We start from the raw sequence: 21,473 nt of genomic DNA, 5'->3' as shown, positions 1-21,473 counted from the left end.
ACAAGAGCTATCATCAGGTGGTCACACCAGGGCAACGGGAGGAGGCCAAGTGGGTGATGGCCAGGAAGGGTAAGGCTAGGGTGGTTGAGAGCACCCCAGTGGATTTGCCCCTGCACAACAAGTACTCCTGCTTGAGTACTGCTGGGGGGGACAGCCCGCCTGGGGGAAGCAGCAGTGGCCGTGTCTCCGCAGTGGAGTCCAGCCCTGTAACTCAGAGGGCGAAGGAAAAGAGGAGGAAGGCGGTATTAATCGGGGACTCGATGGTGAAGGGGACAGACAGGCGTTTCTGCGGAGGTAGGCGGGATTCTCGCATGGTGGTCTGCCTCCCTGGGGCCGGGATCCAGGATGTCGCTAGTCGCGTCCCGGAAATCCTGAGGTGGGAGGGAGAGGAGCCTGAGGTAGCGGTACATATTGGTACCGCTGATGTGGGTAGGAAGGGAGAAGGGGTCATGAAAAGGGAGTACAGGGAATTAGGGAGACAGCTGAGAAAGAGGAAAGCAAAGGTAGTAATCTCAGGATTACTGCCTGTGCCACGGGAAGGTGAGGGCAGGAATGGAGTGAGGTGGAAGATGAATGTGTGGCTGAGGGACTGGTGCAGGGGGCAGGGATTCAGGTTCCTGGACCATTGGGACCTCTTTAGGGGCGGGGGTGATCTGTATACAAAAAACGGGTGGAACTTGAATCACACGGGGACCAATATCCTGGCCGGTAGGTTGGCTAAGGTTACTGGGGAGAATTTAAACTAGATAGGTTGGGGGGAGGGGAGCTAGAAGAGTTGACTAGGATCAAGGAACTAATTGATGGGGTGGAGGATGCAGGGGTAAGGGGAATTACAAAATTAATGGTAGAGGAGAGGGTGCAAGTGAATGAAGGCGGTAATTTAGATAAGGGAGTAGAGGGAGAGGGTGTTCGCGACTCATCAAAGCGGGTCCAGATAAAAGCTGGAATAAGGACACTTTGCCTGAATGCACGAAGCATTCGGAACAAGGTTAATGAGTTGATGGTGCAAATCAGCACGAGTGGGTACGATCTAGTGGCCATTACAGAAACGTGGCTGAAAGGTGACCAGGACTGGGAGATGAATATCCAGGGGTATCAGGCGTTTAGGAAGAATAGACAGGAAGGAAAAGGTGGTGGGGTCGCGCTATTAATAAGAGATAATATCAGGGTAGTACTGAGGGATGACATAGGCTCTGAGGAACAAAACGTGGAATCATTATGGGTAGAGATGAGGAATAGTAGAGGGAGAAAGACACTAGTAGGTGTGGTATATAGGCCCCCAAATAATAATGTTGAGGTAGGGAGGGCTATAAACAAGCAGATAAGGGATGCGTGTAAAAACGGAACGGCAATAATCATGGGGGACTTCAACATGCACATTGACTGGCAGACTCAAGTCGGTAAGGGTGGAATGGAGGAAGTTCTTAGAATGCTGTCGGGATAGTTTCCTTGAACAGCATGTTACGGAACCGACGAGGGAACGAGCTATTTTGGATCTGGTATTGTGTAACGAGGTAGGTAGAATTAAGGATCTTATTGTGAAGGACCCTCTTGGGTCTAGTGACCACAATATGGTCGAATTTCTGATTCAGATGGAAGAGGAGAAAGTTTGGTCCCAAACCAGTGTCCTCTGTTTGAACAGAGGGAAATATGATAGGATGAGGGATGAATTGGCTAAGGTAGACTGGGAGAGCAGGCTGGCAGGTAGGATAGCTGAGGAACAGTGGAGGATTTTTAAGGAGATCCTTTTCAGTTCTCAGCAAAAATATATTCCAGCAAAAAACAAGGATTGTAAGAAAAGGGAGAACCAGCCGTGGATAACGAAGGAAATAAAGGAGAGTATTAAAATAAAAACAGCTGCGTACAGAGTGGCCAAAAATAGTGGAGAAACAAGTGATTGGGAAAAATTTAAGAAACAACAAAGAGAGACTAAGAAAGCGATAAAGAAAGGAAGGATAGACTATGAAGCTAGGCTAGCAATTAATATAAAAAATGATAGTAAAAATTTTTATAAATATATAAAAAGGAATAGAGTGGCTAGAGTGAATGTTGGACCCTTGGAGGACGAGAGGGGGGAGTTAATAGTGGGAAATGAGGATATGGCTGAGTCTTTAAATAAGTTTTTTGTGTCGGTCTTCACGGTGGAGGACACAAATAGTTTGCCAAATATTAACGATAGAGGGTTGGCAGCAGGAGAAATACTTAATACAATTCATGTTACCAGAGAGGCAGTAGACTAATGGGACTGAAGGTGGATAAGTCCCCGGGTCCGGATGGAATGCATCCCAGGGTATTGAAAGAAATGTCAGAGGTAATAGTGGATGCGTTAGTGATTATTTATCAAAACTCGTTGCATTCTGGGGTAGTGCCGGTTGATTGGAAAACGGCTAATGTTACGCCGCTGTTTAAAAAAGGAAGGAGACAAAAGGCGGGTAACTATAGGCCGGTCAGCTTAACGTCTGTAGTAGGGAAAATGCTGGAATCCATTATTAAAGAGGAGATAGCAGGGCATCTGGATAGAAATGGTTCGATCAATCAGACGCAGCATGGATTCATGAGGGGAAAGTCGTGCTTGACGAACATGTTGGATTTTTATGAAGATGTGACTAGGGCGGTTGATGGAGGAGAACCGGTGGATGCGGTGTTTTTGGATTTCCAAAAGGCGTTTGATAAGGTGCCCCATAAAAGGCTACTGAAGAAGATTAGGGCACACGGAGTTGGGGGAAGTGTGTTAAAGTGGATTGGGGACTGGCTATCCGACAGGAAGCAAAGAGTCGGAATAAATGGGTGTTTTTCCGGTTGGAGGAAGGTAACTAGTGGCGTGCCGCAGGGATCGGTACTCGGGCCGCAACTATTTACCATTTATATAGATGATCTGGAGGAGGGGACGGAGTGTAGGGTAACTAAGTTTGCAGACGACACAAAGATAAGTGGAAAAGTGAATGGTGTGGAGGACGGAGAAGATCTGCAGAGAGATTTGGACAGGCTGAGTGAGTGGGCGAGGATATGGCAAATGGAGTATAACGTTGAGAAATGCGAGGTTATACACTTTGGAGGAAATAATAACAAATGGGATTACTATCTCAATGGAAAGAAATTAAAACATGCTACCGTGCAAAGGGACCTGGGGGTCCTTGTGCATGAGACGCAAAAGCCCAGTCTGCAGGTACAACAGGTGATCAAGAAGGCAAATGGGATGTTGGCCTATATTGCGAAGGGGATAGAATATAAAAGCAGGGATGTCTTGATGCACCTGTACAGGGCATTGGTGAGGCCGCAGCTGGAATACTGTGTGCAGTATTGGTCCCCTTATATGAGGAAGGATATATTGGCATTGGAGGGAGTGCAGAGAAGGTTCACCAGGTTGATACCGGAGATGAGGGGTTTGGATTATGAGGAGAGGCTGAGGAGATTGGGTTTGTACTCGTTGGAGTTTAGAAGGATGAGGGGGGATCTTATGGAGACTTATAAGATAATGCGGGGGCTGGATAGGGTGGAGGCGGAGAGATTCTTTCCACTTAGTAAGGAAGTTAAAACTAGAGGACACAGCCTCAAAATAAAGGGGGGTCGGTTTAAGACAGAGTTGAGGAGGAACTTCTTCTCCCAGAGGGTGGTGAATCTCTGGAATTCTCTGCCCACTGAGGTGGTGGAGGCTACCTCGCTGAATATGTTTAAAGCGCGGATGGATGGATTCCTGATCGGTAAGGGAATTAAGGGTTATGGGGATCAGGCGGGTAAGTGGTACTGATCCACGTCAGATCAGCCATGATCTTATTGAATGGCGGGGCAGGCTCGAGGGGCTAGATGGCCTACTCCTGCTCCTATTTCTTATGTTCTTATGTTCTTATTAGATCAAAGGGAGAGGCATACAAATTTGCCAGAAAAAAATCAACAGACCTGAGGACTGGAAGCAGTCCTCTGTTTGAGCAGAATTCGGCAAAGGAGGACCAAGGGATTGATTAAGAAGGAGAAAATAGAGTATGACAGAGAGCTTGCGGGGAACATAAAAACTGATTTTAAAAGTTTCTATCGGTATGTGAAGAGAAAGAGTTTGGTGAACACAAATGTAGGTCCCCCTAACTCAGAAACAGGGGAATTTATAATGGGGAACAAAAAAATGGCTGACCAATTAAATACGTACTTTGGTTCTGTCTTCACAAAGAAGGAAATGGTGGGGAACAAGGGTTTAGTGAGAGGAACTGAAGGAAATCAGTATTAGTAGAGAAATGGTGTTGAGGAAATTGATGGGATTGAAGACTGATAAATCCCCAGAGCCTAATAATCTACATCCCAGAATACTTAAGGAAGTGGGGGGGGCTGAAGGGTGGATCAGTAAATTTGCTGATGACACCAAGATTGGTGGAGTAGTGGATGAGGTGGAGGGCTGTTGTAGGCTGCAAAGAGATATAGATAGGATGCAGAGCTGGGCTGAAAAATGGCAAATGGAGTTTAACCCTGATGAATGCGAGGTGATTCATTTTGGTAGGACAAATTTAAATGTGGATTACAGGGTCAAAGGTAGGCTTCTGAAGAATGTGGAGGAACAGAGAGATCTTGGGGTTCATATCCATAGATCTCTGAAGGTTGCCACTCAAGTAGATAGAGCCGTGAAGAAGGCCTACAGTGTGTTGGCGTTCATTAACAGGGGGTTTGAGTTTAAGAGCCGTGGGGTTATGCTGCAACTGTACAGGACCTTGGCGAGACCACATTTGGAATATTGTGTGCAGTTCTGGTCACCTCACTATAAGAAGGATGTGGAGACACTGGAAAGAGTGCAAAGGAGATTTACCAGGATGCTGCCTGGTTTGGAGGGTAGGTCTTATGAGGAAAGGTTGAGAGAACTTGGGCTTTTCTCTTTGGAGCGGAGGAGGTTGAGAGGAGACTTGATAGAGGTTTATAAGGTGATGAAGGGGATAGATAGAGTGAACGTTCAAAGACTATTTCCTCGGGTGAATGGAGTGGTAACTAGGGGGCATAACTATAGGGTTCATGGTGGGAGATATAGGAAGGATCTCCGAGGTAGGTTTTTTACTCAGAGAGTGGTTGGGGTGTGGAATGGACTGCCTGCGGGGATAGTGGAGTCAGAAACTTTAGGAACATTTAAGAAGCTATTGGATAGGCACATGGAGTACTTCGGGATGATAGGGAGGAAATAGCTTGATTTGAGTTTCAGACAAAGCTCGGCACAACATCGTGGGCCGAAGGGCCTGTTCTGTGCTGTACTGTTCTATGAAGTGGCCTAGAAATAGTGGCTGCATTGGTGGTTATCTTCCAAGATTCTATAGACTTTGGAACAGTTCTATAAGTTTGATAATAGCTCAGGTAATTCCAACATAGATTCCTGTGGTCGTTTCCTGCGGATATCCATATTCCCTGTGGAGTCTTAGCCTGTGGTGTGAACACTTCTGTCACTCAGTAAGAAGTTTATCAACACCAGGTTAAAGTCCAACAGGTTTATTTGGTAGCAAAAGCCACACAAGCTTTCGGAGCTGCAAGCCCCTTCTTCAGGTGAGTCACTCAGCCAGTCACTCAGTCCTGTCACTCAGCCAGTCTTCTAACCAGCTGAATAATTTGCCTTCAATTCCATGAGCTTCAACTTCAGATAACAGTTCATTAAGAATGACTTTATCAATTGCCTTTTGGACATCGATACAAATAACATCCATAAGCATTTCTCTTGTTCACTCTTTGTCCCTCTTCAGAAATATTTAGTGAGGTTTGTCAAGCATGATTTACACTTTACAAATCCATCTCTGATCAGCTGAAAATGTTCAGGATATTCAGGCTCTTATTTATTATCCTTAATTATAGGCACTAATAGTTTCCTGACATCAGCTGTTAGGTTTCTAATTCCTAAGTTTACCCCATCTTTCATAAATAGCAGAAGGACATGTGCAATGTTTCAATCTAAAGGAATGATACCTGAATCAAGAAATTGGAAGAAAGCAGTTTGGCTATCTTCAATGTTTTCACCACTCCCTTTAAAACCTTTGGATAAAAACCATCAATGATGTATTACTCTTTGGTGCCAATGTTTTCTTCATTGCTGTTAATTTCATAGAATCTCTACAGTGCAGAAGAGGCCATTCGGCCCATCGAATCCGACTCTCTGACCTAGTTCTTACCTAGTTCCTCTCCCCCGCCCTATCCCTATAGCCTCATGCATTTACCATTTAACCTTGGGACACTAAGGGTCAATTTATGGCCAATTCACCGAACCTGCATGTCTTTGGACTCTGGGAGGAAACTGGAGCACCTGGAGGAAACCCACACAGACACGGGGAGAATGTGCAAATGTCACCCAGGCCGGAATTGAATCTGGGTCCCTGGAGCTATGATGCAACAATGCTAACCACTGTGCCACCGTGCCAACAAACAAAATTTGTTTATAGCAATGTTGGAGAGATTCTGTCCCTGATTCAGTATTAAGTTTCCTCGTAACGTTTTCTTGCTATTCTTTACCATATAAATTGGCACAAAGTAAATTATTCAACATGTTCTTATTCAAAATTTCCCTACTTTCATTTATGACATTATCATGTTCAGTTTTTAAGGACCGCACATTATTCATAAATGCCTCTATCCTAATATTGTTGTAAAAGTGTTCAGCTTGGATTTTGATATTGGTTTCATACTCGCTTTACAAGCTCTTACTATTTGTTGTTGCCTTTTACTGTTCTTTGTATTTTTCCCTTTTGCTAGGATTTGTGTTAATTTTTGTGACATTTTATGTTTCTTTTACTTTCCTGCTGTCTCGTACCTCATTAGTTGTCCATGGCTGTTTCTTGACAAGTTGTATTCTACCCCTTAGGAATATAAACTAGTTCTGTATCACATTAAACAAATTTTTCAACATCTCCCACTGACAATCAATTGTTTTGTACATTAATAGATTTGTCCCATTTATTGTCGACACACTTTGTCTCACCCTATTGAGATCAGTCTTACCTAAATCTAGAATTTTAAGCAACTGTTTCAAATCTAACATTGAGCTCTCAATCATACTATGATTGCAATTAGATAAATGTTCATGCATTATTAGGCTGTTAATAAATTCATGCTCATTGCTCACCATTGCTCACCATGAAATCTAATATAGCCTTGGCCCCTTGTTGGCTCTTGGACATAATGTCACAGAAAACTATCCTTGACACACAAGAACTTTTCTGCCAGACTGGTGTGTGCTATTTTGCTTTCGCCAATATACATGAAAGTTAAAATACCCCTAAAAACTTATTTGACTAACCTCAGCTTTTGTGCAATTTGCCAATTCAGGGAGCCCACATTCCCATTTCAATCTTAAATCCTCTCCTATTTCTTGATTCTACCCACAAAATCTCCACCGTCTACTTACCCCTTGTCACAGACCTGATTTCTCCTCTCAGCACCTGTTCATAAACAGGTGTTTTGCTTTGCAACCAACTCCTCAATTTTGGTGTGATTCCAATTTCCTAACCCCACAGTGAACTTGAGATATGATAAACTCATCAGGTTGGTTTATTTTCACACACTCACACACAGTAGAGGGGTTGCCTAGTAGCCCCCTGTGCACTCATACAGTAAAAGAGGGATAGATAAAGAAAGGTTTACAGGGAAAGTAATTATTGTTTCCCATGAGTGCAGAGTCCAGCATCAAAGTCCAATGATATATTGCTTCAAAGAGGTTGGCAGGTCAAATACTGATACTGAATAATTCACTTCTCGAGTAGAGATGACTTCCACAATGAGATAGGCACATAGAAATGAATCAGCCTTGTAGGGGATAATACAAAAGTTGAAATAGTATGGGTGGGGCCAGGTATTCAGCCTGGTGGAGCCACTTTTCTGTGCTGCTGCTTGGTAGTTGAAAAAATGGTTGACTAAATTTTGTAGCTCCACAAAGCAGTGTTATTGGTTCCCCCAGCTAGGGGTTATTGTTGCGTGAATCCCACCTCTCCACTCTGGTTTTTACAAAGGGTGTGAATCCCTTTGTCCGGGTCCCTGAGATTGTGAATATTCCAACCATTAAGACTTCAAGGGATGTTGTGGGGTCCTTTGTCCTAAAAGACGAATCGGCTCAAGTTAGCTGGGCTTATGAAATGTACACAATCTTTGTATAATTCCCTTTAAATCTATTTCTGCAGCCCACAGAGGCATTAGGATCACTTCAGACATAACAAGAGGTCAATTTCTACAAAACCGCCATTTTAGTACTTATTGTTTGAGGGTCACAGACAGACATAACTTCAGCCATTTTTTAAAAAGGGTCTTGTCCAGCATTTAAAATTTTAGAAATTAGCCATGAAGTCTTGATATTGAAGTTTTACTCCCAACAAGTAATTTAATCCTTAATCAGCATGTCTACTTCCTAACAAATTCCCTGTGTTTCCAGTTCCATTTTGCAGCTGTTTCTTAGTAAAGCCACCACACTATAATTCCTGTGTTGAATTTTTAACCATTATTCATTCAGTTTTGAATACTATTTTGAATTTAGCCACTTGTGACAAAATATTCCACTTGTCTGTTAACTCTTTGCATGAGTGTTTTATTAACCTTCCTCTTTGTATGTTGAGCTCATCTCTTGATTTTCAAAATCGCCTTCAGTTGGGCAGTTGTGTGAATGTATAATTTGAGGCTTCTTGTACTCTGCACTACATTTTCATGTAAGTCAATGTTTGCATGAGTTGCTAGTTTCTGTTTCCTTTAGGTATGAGATATTGTTCAAACAGCGAGTTGGCACAGAGGATGTGTTTCTGGGGATGAACAGAAAGGATGGATCCACAGCCTGTTGTGAAGACATGGTGGTGAGCAACTGTTGTCATTACTGCTGGGACATTGATCTTCATTTCACTAACAGATTGACTATTTCAGCAACAGTGTCCCTGTTTGTCACCATCATAACTTCAAGAAAAGTGTGATGAAAGCACACTTGGTCAATTATTTGGTCAATGTGCACAGGAAAGCTATGGTGATGAAGAGAGAACAACAGATTCTCTCTTTCAGTCTAGCTAAACACAAGCTTGGTATCACCTAAATTTCGACATTTGTGGTACTGTCTGGACTATGGACCTTGGGTCTTCTCTGTGGTATTTCAATAAACCGTCCAGCACCAAAGAAATGTGGTCAAACTTTCTCATGTATTGATAAGGAAATCTAACCCATTACATGATTTGTTATGGAGCCAGCCTTCCAATTGCATTCATTTGAGAAACTGCTTTGGAATAATCCTGAATGTTGATCTCTTTCCCCTTGTTTGGCCTGCTCTTGCCCTGAATATGCCAGTGAGCTGCTCAGGCCACTGTAGCTATGTGGCTATGTCAGTAGTTCAATCTATAAATACTTTACAGGTGTAGTGGTAAGCTGATTTTAGATGGAGCAGCAGTGAACGTGCCACAGTGGTGGTACCAGCCCAAGTTTAGGGAGAAGAAGCCTCAGCTCCTGAACAGGCACTTGTGACACTAATAAACTTTAAAGGCATTGTACTTTGAAGGCACAAATGTGCAACTTAATAAATTTCAAAAATAAATCAAGGTCTTTCACAAAGCAGACCCTTGACTAAAAATACACATTTTTACTTTTCGTACATACACACATTAAATCTGTCCCAAGATCAGCTGGTCCATTTATATAGTACTGTTAGCTTGGTATAACTTCCCAAGATACATAACAGGAGCTTTACCAGACTAAGATTGACACCAAGGCACATTGTTATTAAGACAGATGACAGATGACAACTTGTTCAAAGAGCATTTTAAAGAGCATCTTAAAGGACGGGAGAGTGGAAAAGAGGTTTAGGGAAAGAATTCCAGAGCTTAGGGCCTCGGTAGCTGGGGGCAAAGTAAGTCAATGATGTGAAAGAAGACAGAATTCTGGAGTGTAAGTATCTCAAGATGATAGAGATGAATAAGGCTTTGAAGGGATATGAAAACAAGGATGAGAATTTTAATTCAAGATGCTGTGGGGCTGCAGCCCAGGTAGGTCAACAGCTGTTCTTCAATTTGAGGATGACGCCAACTCAGGTTCGTGAGCTTCTGCAGTGTCTTCATGAGACGAACAGGCCCATTCTTGACCCACAGATCTTGCAACTCAAGAGAGCATGTGGCATGAGGTAGAACATAGAACATAGAACAGTACAGCACAGAACAGGCCCTTCGGCCCACGATGTTGTGCCGAGCTTTATCTGAAACCAAGATCAAGCTATCCCACTCCCTATCATCCTGGTGTGCTCCATGTGCCTATCCAATAACCGCTTAAATGTTTCTAAAGTGTCTGACTCCACTATCACTGCAGGCAGTCCATTCCACACCCCAACCACTCTCTGCATAAAGAACCTACCTCTGATATCCGTCCTGTATCTCCCACCACGAACCCTATAGTTATGCCCCCTTGTAATAGCTCCATCCACCCGAGGAAATAGTCTTTGAACGTTCACTCTATCTATCCCCTTCATCATTTTATACACCTCTATTAAGTCTCCCCTCAGCCTCCTCCGCTCCAGAGAGAACAGGTCCCGGGGTTCAAATGTTTTAGTCGAAGTAGGGAAGGAGGTAGAAGAGGGGGAGGGGTAGCATTATTGGTCAGAGATTGTATCACAGTGTCAGAGAGGAGGTTTGATGAGGACTTATCTGTTGAGGTAGTATGGGCGGAGATTAGAAATAGGAGAGGAGAGGTCACCCTGTTGGGAGTCTTCTATAGACCTCCTAAAAGTTCTAGAGAGGTTGAGGAAAGGATTGCGGAGTCAATCCTGCTTAGGAGTGAAAGTAATAGGGCAATTGTTATGGGGGATTTTAACTTGACTAATATTGACTGGAATTGTTATAGCTCTAGCTCGTTAGAGGGGTCAGTTTTTGTTCAAAGCGTGCAGGAAGGTTTTTTGACTCAGTATGTAGACAGGCCAACTAGAGGTGAGGCTATATTGGATCTGGTGCTGGGAAATGAGCCAGACCAGGTGCTAGACTTGGAAGTTGGTGTGCATTTTGGTGATAGTGACCACAATTCGGTTACGTTCACCTTAGTGATGGAAAGGGATAGGCATGAACCTCGGGCCAGTGGTTTTAGCTGGGGGAAGGGTAATTATGAGGCTATTAGGAGAGAATTAGGAAACATAGGTTGGACTAGGAGATTACAGGGACTGGGAACGTCCGACATGTGGAGTTTTTTCAAGGAGCAGCTACTGCGAGTCTGTGATAGGTATGTCCCTGTCAGGCAAGGAGGAATTGGTAGGGCTAGGGAACCGTGGTGCACCAAAAAAGTTTCTTTGTTGGTTAAAAAGAAAAAGGAGGCTTATGTTCGGATGAGACGTGAGCACTCGGGTAGTGCACTAGAAAGCTTTAGATTGGCTAAGAGGGAGTTGAAGAGCGAGCTTAGAAGGGCTAAAAGGGGACATGAGAAGACTTTGGCGGATAGGGTTAAAGAGAATCCTAAGGCGTTCTATAGGTATGTCAAGAACAGAAGGTTGGTTAGGGCAAGTTTAGGGCCAGTTATAGATGGCAGAGGGAAGTTATGTGTGGAACCGGAGGAGATTGGTGAAGCATTGAACCAATATTTCTCTTCGGTGTTCACGCAAGGGGACATGAATATAGCTGAGGAGGACACTGGGTTGCAAGGGAGTAGAATAGACAGTATTACAGTTGATAAGGAGGATGTGCAGGATATTCTGGAGGGTCTGAAAATAGATAAATCCCCTGGTCCGGATGGGATTTATCCAAGGATTCTCTGGGAGGCAAGAGAAGTGATTGCAGAGCCTCTGGCTCTGATCTTCAGGTCGTCGTTGGCCTCTGGTATAGTACCAGAAGATTGGAGGTTAGCGAATGTTGTCCCATTGTTTAAGAAGGGGAACAGAGACTTCCCCGGGAATTATAGACCGGTGAGTCTCACTTCTGTTGTCGGCAAGATGTTGGAAAAAATTATAAGGGATAGGATTTATAGTTATTTGGAGAGTAATGAATTGATAGGTGATAGTCAGCATGGTTTTGTGGCAGGTAGGTCGTGCCTTACTAACCTTATTGAGTTTTTTGAGAAAGTGACCAAGGAGGTGGATGGGGGCAAGGCAGTGGACGTGGTATATATGGATTTTAGTAAGGCGTTTGATAAGGTTCACCATGGTAGGCTTCTGCAGAAAATGCAGATGTATGGGATTGGGGGTGATCTAGGAAATTGGATCAGGAATTGGCTAGCGGATAGGAAACAGAGGGTGGTGGTTGATAGTAAATATTCATCATGGAGTGCGGTTACAAGTGGTGTACCTCAGGGATCTGTTTTGGGGCCACTGCTGTTTGTAATATTTATTAATGATCTGGATGAGGGTATAGTTGGGTGGATTAGCAAATTTGCTGATGACACCAAAGTCGGTGGTGTGGTAGACAGTGAGGAAGGGTGTCGTAGTCTGCAGGAAGACTTAGACAGGTTGCAAAGTTGGGCCGAGAGGTGGGGGATGGAGTTTAATGCGGAGAAGTGTGAGGTAATTCACTTTGGTAGGAATAACAGATGTGTTGAGTATAGGGCTAACGGGAGGACTTTGAATAGTGTGGAGGAGCAGAGGGATCTAGGTGTATGTGTGCATAGATCCCTGAAAGTTGGGAATCAAGTAGATAAGGTTGTTAAGAAGGCATATGGTGTCTTGGCGTTTATTGGTAGGGGGATTGAATTTAGGAGTCGTAGCGTTATGTTGCAACTGTACACAACTCTGGTGCGGCCGCACTTGGAGTACTGTGTGCAGTTCTGGTCCCCACATTACAGGAAGGATGTGGAGGCTTTGGAGAGGGTGCAGAGGAGGTTTACCAGGATGTTGCCTGGTATGGAGGGGAGATCCTATGAGGAGAGGCTGAGAGATTTGGGATTGTTTTCGCTGGAAAGGCGGCGGCTAAGAGGGGATCTTATTGAAACATATAAGATGATTAGAGGTTTAGATAGGGTGGATAGTGATAGCCTTTTTCCTCTGATGGAGAAATCCAGCACGAGGGGGCATGGCTTTAAATTGAGGGGGGGTAGTTATAGAACCGATGTCAGGGGTAGGTTCTTTACCCAGAGGGTGGTGAGGGATTGGAATGCCCTGCCAGCATCAGTAGTAAATGCGCCTAGTTTGGGGGCGTTTAAGAGATCCGTAGATAGGTTCATGGACGAAAAGAAATTGGTTTAGGTTGGAGGGTCACAGTTTTTTTTTTTTTAACTGGTCGGTGCAACATCGTGGGCCGAAGGGCCTGTTCTGCGCTGTAATGTTCTATGTTCTATGTTCTAGAACAGCCCTAGCTCCCTCAACCTTTCCTCATATGACCTACCCTCCAAACCAGGCAGCATCCTGGTAAATCTCCTCTGCACTCCTTCCAGCGCTTCCACATCCTTCCTATAGTGAGGTGACCAGAACTGCACACAATATTCCAAATGTGGTCTCACCAAGGTCCTGTACAGTTGCAGCATAACCCCACGGCTCTTAAACTCCAACCCCCTGTTAATAAAAGCTAACACACTATAGGCCTTCTTCACAGCTCTATCCACTTGACTGGCAACCTTTAGAGATCTGTGGATATGGACCCCAAGATCTCTCTGTTCCTCCACAGTCTTCAGAACCCTACCTTTGACCCTGTAATCCACATTTAAATTAGTCCTACCAAAATGAATCACCTCACATTTATCAGGGTTAAACTCCATTTGCCATTTTTCAGCCCAGCTTTGCATCCTATCTATGTCTCTTTGCAGCCTACAACAGCCCTCCACCTCATCCACTACTCCACCAATCTTGGTGTCATCAGCAAATTTACTGATCCACCCTTCAGCCCCCTCCTCTAAGTCATTAATAAAAATCACAAAGAGCAGAGGACCAAGCACTGATCCCTGCGGCACACCGCTAGCAACCTGCCTCCAATCCGAAAATTTTCCATCGACCACCACCCTCTGTCTTCGGTCAGACAGCCAGTTACCTATCCAATCGGCCAACTTTCCCTCTATCCCACACCTCCTCACTTTCATCATAAGCCGACCATGGGGGACCTTATCAAACGCCTTACTAAAATCCATGTATATGACATCAACTGCCCTACCTTCATCAACACACTTAGTTACCTCCTCAAAAAATTCTATCAAATTTGTGAGGCACGACTTGCCCTTCACGAATCCGTGCTGACTATCTCGGATTAATCCGCATCTTTCTAAATGGTCGTAAATCCCATCCCTAAGGACCCTTTCCATCAATTTACCAACCACCGAAGTAAGACTAACCGGTCTATAATTACCAGGGTCATTTCTATTCCCTTTCTTAAACAGAGGAACAACATTCGCCATTCTCCAGTCCTCTGGCACCATCCCCGTGGACAGCGAGGACCCAAAGATCAACGCCAAAGGCTCTGCAATCTCATCCCTTGCCTCCCAAAGAATCCTAGGATACATTTCATCAGGCCCAGGGGACTTATCGACCTTCAGTTTATTCAAAACTGCCAAGACATCCTCCCTCCGAACATCTATTTCCTCCAGCCTATTAGCCTGTAACACCTTCTCTTCCTCAAAAACATGGCCCCTCTCCTTGGTGAACACTGAAGAAAAGTATTCATTCATCACCTCGCCTATCTCTACTGACTCCATACACAAGTTCCCACTACTGTCCTTGACCGGCCCTAACCTCACCCTGGTCATTCTTTTATTCCTCACATAAGAGTAAAAAGCCTTGGGGTTTTCCTTGATCCGACCCGCCAAGGACTTCAATCAAGCCATCTGAACCTTGTTTCCTCATCCCTACATAAGCTTCCCTCTTCCTTTTCACAAGACATTCCACCTCTTTTGTGAACCATGGTTCCCTCACTCGGCCATTTCCTCCCTGCCTGACAGGAACATACCTATCAAGGACATCCAGTATTTGTTCCAATCCAACTCAGTAGGATCCTGAGTACAGGATTTGCTTCCTCATTGAATCATAGAATCCCTACAGTGCAGAAGGAGGCCATTCAGCCCATCAAATCTGCACTGACAACAATCCCACCCAGGCTCTATCCTCATAACCCCACGTATTTACCCTGCCAATGCCCCTTACACTTACCTGCAAACTCCACACAGACAGTGACCCAAGCTGGGAATCGAAGCCGGGTCCCCGGGGCTGTGAGGAAGCAGTGCTAACCACTGTGCTACCATGTCGCCCCGTTGATACATGAGTTTTGATTTGAAAGCATTCAAAGACAGGCTGAATTTCTCATACTCAGAATTGAAGAGGTTGAGAGTAGTACGCAAATATGTTGCAGAGTGGGCAACAACATTGCAGAAATTAACAAACTGGAGATCATGTGTGTCTCTGGTGGTTAGTTTAGTTTTAGCATGGAGGCAACTGAGATTAATGAGTTTTCCATCTACATTGTATTAATTCTATGTTCTATGTTCTAATACTAATACCAGAGGACAGTTGATCTTTAATGAGGTGAATAGCCACTGTCAGGTAGATTGTAAATAGTATGGGAGGCTAGCACACAGCCTTGCTTGACTCCCGGTCTTGAATTTGAAGGTGCCTGTTTTAGATCTCCCACTCAAGCCAGTCACCTTCATATCATTATGAAACAATTGCAGAATGAGTGTTCTTGGACATCCAAATCTCTGGAGCATAATCCACAGAGCCTCATGATTTATTGAGTCAAATGCTTTGGTTAAATTCATGTGTGAAATGAAGAGTTTATGGTTTTGTTCTCAGTATTTTTCTTGGGTTTGTTTAGTAAAAATAGTCATGTCAGAGGTTCCTCTGGAAGCTCTAAAACCACACTATCCCTTTGGGAGGATTTCCTCAGCCACAGGAAGTGGGCAAATCAGGGGAATGTATGTCATGCTGTGATAGTTTCCTTGATAGTTTCCACAGCTTATTTATCTTCACTCTTGAAGATAAGTTATGATTGTCACACTCCTGAAGTTGGGGAGAATCTCTTCTTGCTAAATCCATAGGATGAGTAAATATACCCATGATGTGAACAAAAAAATCCCGCCAGCTCAGCTGAAATACCATTCGTCCAATTAATTGCTTGTTGCAGTTCTCTCATCGATGATAGTTCACCCTTGGATTGTACCCAAGAGTAGTTGGTGGGCGGGGGTAGCCTATTGAATATCTGCTGCCATTATGGATAGCATTGTTCAAAGTGTTCTTTCCAGCCTTGGTAGATAGCATAGAGTCATAGAGGTTTACAGCATGCAAACAGGCCTTTCGGCCCAACTTGTCCATGCCGCCCTTTTTTTAAAAAACCCCTAAGCTAATCCCATTTGGCCCATATCCCTCTATACCCGTCGTACCCATGTAACTATCTAAATGCTTTTTAAAAGACAAAATTGTACCCGCCTCTACTACTACCTCTGGCAGCTTGTCCAGACACTCACCATCCTCTGTGTGAAAGAATTGCCCCTCTGGACACTTTTGGATCTCTCCCCTCTCACCTTAAACCTATGCCCTTTAGTTTTAGACTCCCCTACCTTTGGGAAAAGATATTGACTATCTACCTTGTCTATGCCCCTCATTATTTTTTAGACCTCTATAAGATCACCCCTCAGCCTCCTATGCTCCAGAGAAAAAAGTCCCAGTCTATCCAGCCTCTCCTTATAACTCAATCCATCAAGTCCCAGTAGCATCCTAGTAAATCTTTTCTGCACTCTTTCTAGTTTAATAATATCCTTTCTCTAATCGGGTGACCAGAATGGCACACAGTATTCTAAGTGTGGCCTTACCAATGTCTTGTAACTTCAACAAGACATTCCAACTCCTGTATTCAATGTTCTGACCGATGAAACCAAGCATGCCGAATGCCTTCTTCACCACTCTGTCCACCTGTGACTCCACTTTCAAGGAGCTATGAACATGTACCCCTAGATCTCTTTGTTCTGTAACTCTCCTCAATGCCCTACCATTAACTGAGTAAGTCCTGCCCTGGTTCAATCTACCAAAATGCATCACCTCGCATTTGTCTAAATTAAACTTCATCTGCCATTTGTCAGCCCACTGGCCCAATTGACCAAGATCCCGTTGCAATTGGAGATAACTTTCTTCACTGTCCACTATGCCACCAATCTTAGTGTCATCTGCAAACTTACTAACCATGCCTCCTATATTCTCATCCAAATCATTAATATTGTCACCCTTAAGAAGAGAAACACCATTCTTTGAGTGAAGGACATTTTGTCCGTTTGACTTTGGCCTATATATGACCTTGGTGGTTCAAAGAAACTTCACATGTCATAATGGTCATCATATTGTTACATTTCTTGGATATTCTCTTCCCACCATGTGTCCTTTATATTCCAGATTTGTCTTTGGGCAACAGCTCAAGGCTGCCTCTTGACTTGTGACTTTAGGTTGTTCTACTAGACAACAAAGGCTGCTCGTTTTTTACTCTAGGAGATCACTTTCATCCAGTTAGTCTTGGTGACAACGATGCTCACACCCAATGGTCTGGACACAGAAGTCAAGCTGACATTATTTGAACCCATTGTTCTGGAATTGAGTTGAATGTGTGAAGATTTTCCTGACTGATTGTTGGAATTGTTGCACTTGGAATTCCTCTCCTCAGTTGGGCCACCTTTTTTTTATTCATTCTTGGGATGTGGGCAACACTGGCTGGGTCAACATTGATTGCCCATCCCTGAAGGAAGTTAAGAGTCAACCACATTGCTGTGGCTCTGGAGTCACATGTAGGCCAGACCAGGTAAGGATGGCAGATTTCCTCCCCTTAAGGATGTTAGTGAACCAGATGGGTTTTTATGACAATCGACCATGATTTCATGGTCATCATTGGATTTCTAATTCCATATTTTTATTGAATTCAAAATTCACCATCTGCTTTGGCAGGATTTGAACCTGGGTCCCCAGAGCATTACCCTGGGTCTCTGGATTAATAGTCCAATGACAATTCCACTACAACACCACCTCCCCTAATTGCTGAGACGTTGATCTTCTTCCTCTTAGACTTCTGGTTTTTTGATGTCTTGATGCAAGGTAAGTGTTCATCACTGATCGAACAAGGCATGGATCTATCCAGCAGTCATCAGTCTGCATGGACCAAGTGATACAGAAATCACATAGCTTTATGACTCAAAAAATGACTTCATCCAGGATGTGGCAAAGCTTTGATCTATGGTGCCTCCATGTGATTTTCCACCCTTCTGCTGGAAGAGATGAAAACTGGCTAAGAAAACTTTGCCTGTTTGCAAAGTTTTCCCACTTTGGGAAAACTTTGGAAAATTTTCCCACCCCACTTTTCTCAATGATTCCACTCTAGACAATGGAGTCAGGGCCAACCCTGGGATTTAAGTTATCTAAAAGGATGATCTTTTATTTTGGGATGGCAGTGAGGACTTCATCAAGATCAGAATAGAACATTTCCTGAACATCATCATTGAGGTCAAGTTAAATATTAATGACAATGGCACATTGATTACAGCTAGGCTGTAGGTGAGGTGTCATGAGGTGATGAATGGATTAGGCAGATAGAAACAAAAATACTAAAATGATTTAGCAGTTGACTTAAATTGTTTTAATATGCTGTTGATAACTTTGTATTTGTATTATTAAAACTATTTTTTAGATAAAAATCAAGCTGCCTGACTGCAAACCAGCAGATGTCACTCTGGACATTAAAGAACACTTTCTGGCTCTTCGATCACCAATCTAGTAAGTGAGAGACTGCTAAAGGAAGGTCTTCCTGTGGAATATCACCAAGTCTGTCTGAAAGACAAGGCCAGCTCTGCCCCCTCAGCCTAAATCTGGCCACTCTTCACCCAGCCCGTTGTGAGAGCAGAATGCTATTTAGCATTGTTATGGCAGGCGAGGGTTTAATTTAAACAACCCTGATATCTTCTCCCACTATCTGTCCTTAAACAGAAAGGTGTTTTTGGTTTTTGATTTCCTCCTTCATACTTTCCAACCCCTCAGCTTTTGTGTGATCCAATTTCTATTAATAATCCCACAGCAAACCCAAGCTAGCGTGAAATAAAAGGGTTAGTTTATTTTACACATACTCGAAACACAGGAGAAAGCGGTGCTACGAAGCCCCCAGTATATTTATACTATAAAAGAGGGATAAGGGGAAGAAAGAAGTATAGGGCAAAGACCACAGAGAAGAAAATAATTATTGTTTCACATGAGTTCAGAGACTTGCATCAAAGTCCAATGGTGTATTCCTTCACAGAGTCAAGAGGTTGAAGACTGATGCTGGATAATCCACTTTTCCAATAGAGATAATTTCCACAACGGGATAGGCACATAGAATCTTGTTGGTGCTGGTCCAGAAGTTTAAAAATTCCAGTAGAAACAGTGTAGGCGGGGAGCCAGGTATTCAAAAACTTAGGCAAAGCCTTTTTTCTGCTGCTACCTGCCAGATGGTAAATGACAGTCAGCCTTTTCTTAGCTCCACAAGGCAATATTACAGGTTTTAACAGTTTGGGAAGGTGGATATCATGTGACATGACATGCAGTTCTCCACCTTGGTTTGGACAAAGGATGTATATTCCTTGTCTGCATTCTTGAGATAGTTCATCTTTCAGCCATCAATAAGTTCAGCCTGCTTTTGTCCTTGCAGATTGATTGTCCCTGTTGGCCATGGGCTTGGCCTTAGAAATGTAAAGAGCCTTAGTACAATTCCTTGGGGGTTGATCTCTGCAGTCATGGGGACGTTAGTGCATCTTTAGAGATAACAAGATTGCTGCTGTCCTGAAAGACACAAATTCCATTTCCAGTCATGACTTGAGTCATTTTAAAGCCAATTGTCCAGTTTCTCCATGATACCCACCTTCCCAAACTGTTAAAATAATAATTTTGTAAGTTAACAATGCTAGTGAGTGAGGTCATAGCTCCCTGATAATCTCTTATGTGGGATTTAGTCAAACGCTTCCTGAAAGTCCAAATATACCACATCGACTGGCTCCCCCTTGTCAGCTCTACTTGTTACAACTTCAAAGAATTCCAACAGATTTGTCAAGCATGATTTCCCCTTCACAAATCCATGCTGACTCTGTCTGATCCTGCCACTGCTTTCTAAACGCTTCGCTATCAAGTCCTTGATAATAGATTCAAGAATTTTCCCCACTAGCGATGTTAGGCTTACTGATCTATAGAACAAAGAAAATTACAGCACAGGAACAGGCCCTTTGGCCCTCCAAGCCTGCACTGACCATGCTGCCCGACTTAACTAAAAACCCCTACCCTTCCAGGGACCATATCCCTCTATTCCCGTCCTATTCATGTACTTGTCAAGATGCCCCTTAAAAATCACTACCGTATCCGCTTCCACTACCTCCCCGGCAACGAGTTCCAGGCACCCACTACTCTCTGTGTAAAAAATCTGCCTTGTACATCTCCTTTAAACCTTGCCCCTCGCACCTTAAACCTATGCTCCCTAGTAATTGACTCTTCCACCCTGGGAAAAAGCTTCTGACTATCCACTCTCTCCATGCCTCTCATAATCTTGTAGACTTCTATCAGGTCGCCCCTCAACCTCCGTCGCTCCAGTGAGAACAAACCAAGTTTCTCCAACCTGTCCTCACAGCTAATGCCCTCCATACCAGGCAACATCCTGGTAAATCGTTTGTGTACCCTCTCCAAAGCTTCCACATCCTTCTGGTAGTGTGGCGACCAGAATTGAACACTATATTCTAAGAGCGGCCTAACTAAGGTTCTATAAAGCTGCAACATGACTTGCCAATTTTTAAACTCAATACCCCGGCCGATAAAGGCAAGCATGCCGTATGCCTTCTTGACTACCTTCTCTACCTGCATTGCCACTTTCAGTGACCTGTGTACCTGTACACTCAGATCCTTTTGCCTATCAATACTCTTAAGGGTTCTGCCATTTACTGTATATTTCCTATCTGTACCTACCTACCTACCTACCTTCCAAAATGCATTACCTGATATTTGTCCAGATTAAATTCCATCTGCCATCTCTCCACCCAAGTCTCCAACTGTGAGAAACAAAGCTCATTTTGCAAATAATTTACTCCAAGTCAAATTCTGAAGTAGCAAACACTTTTATTTAACGGTCTTGCAAGAACGGGTGGCTAGCAAATAGGCACACCCTGGAGCATATTTCATATAGTTTTATATAATTTCTTTGTGTCTCTCAATCCCTCCCCTTCCTCACAGTTGGTGTTCGTGTTATCGATATCACCTATCATAAGCCCTAGGTTTACTCCGCCTTTGTTTACTGCCCTTGCTATCCAATTTGGCAGTCCCCGTCCATGTTTACTTTGTCCCTTATTTGGCTGTTCCCTCCCATCCTTATCTCCCATTTTCGCGCCACTTTCTGTGTGAACGCCCACAGTGTACGTGACAAGCTGCAGTACTGGCTTTCCTTTGTCCCAGCCAGTTTAACCCTATCCATACCTTATCAGTCGTCTTGTGATTCTCCTGCAGAAGCAACATTCTTATCTGTTTTCCACACAACTGATCTATATCCTGCTGTATCAGTCCCTGTTTTCTCTCTACTTCCCTTTTTGAATATTGGAGTGACATTAGCTACCCTCCAATCTGCAGGGACTGTTCCAGAGTA

General features: G+C 43.7%; 1 protein-coding gene across 1 annotated transcript in view; it reads left to right on the top strand.

The window, feature by feature from the left end:
• The window catches only part of LOC144492782 (dynein axonemal assembly factor 6-like), a 109,855-nt gene that overhangs the window by 73,912 nt on the left and 14,470 nt on the right, over nt 1–21,473 (top strand). Inside the window, exons 4-5 of the mRNA XM_078211202.1 lie at nt 8,687–8,783; nt 18,513–18,598. Coding sequence (XP_078067328.1) covers nt 8,687–8,783; nt 18,513–18,598 — 183 coding nt within the window. The remainder of the gene's footprint in view (nt 1–8,686; nt 8,784–18,512; nt 18,599–21,473) is intronic.

This window comes from Mustelus asterias, chromosome 4 (genome assembly GCF_964213995.1).
Source record: "Mustelus asterias chromosome 4, sMusAst1.hap1.1, whole genome shotgun sequence".
NCBI lineage: Eukaryota > Metazoa > Chordata > Chondrichthyes > Carcharhiniformes > Triakidae > Mustelus > Mustelus asterias.
This window is presented reverse-complemented; position numbering and strand designations above follow the sequence as displayed.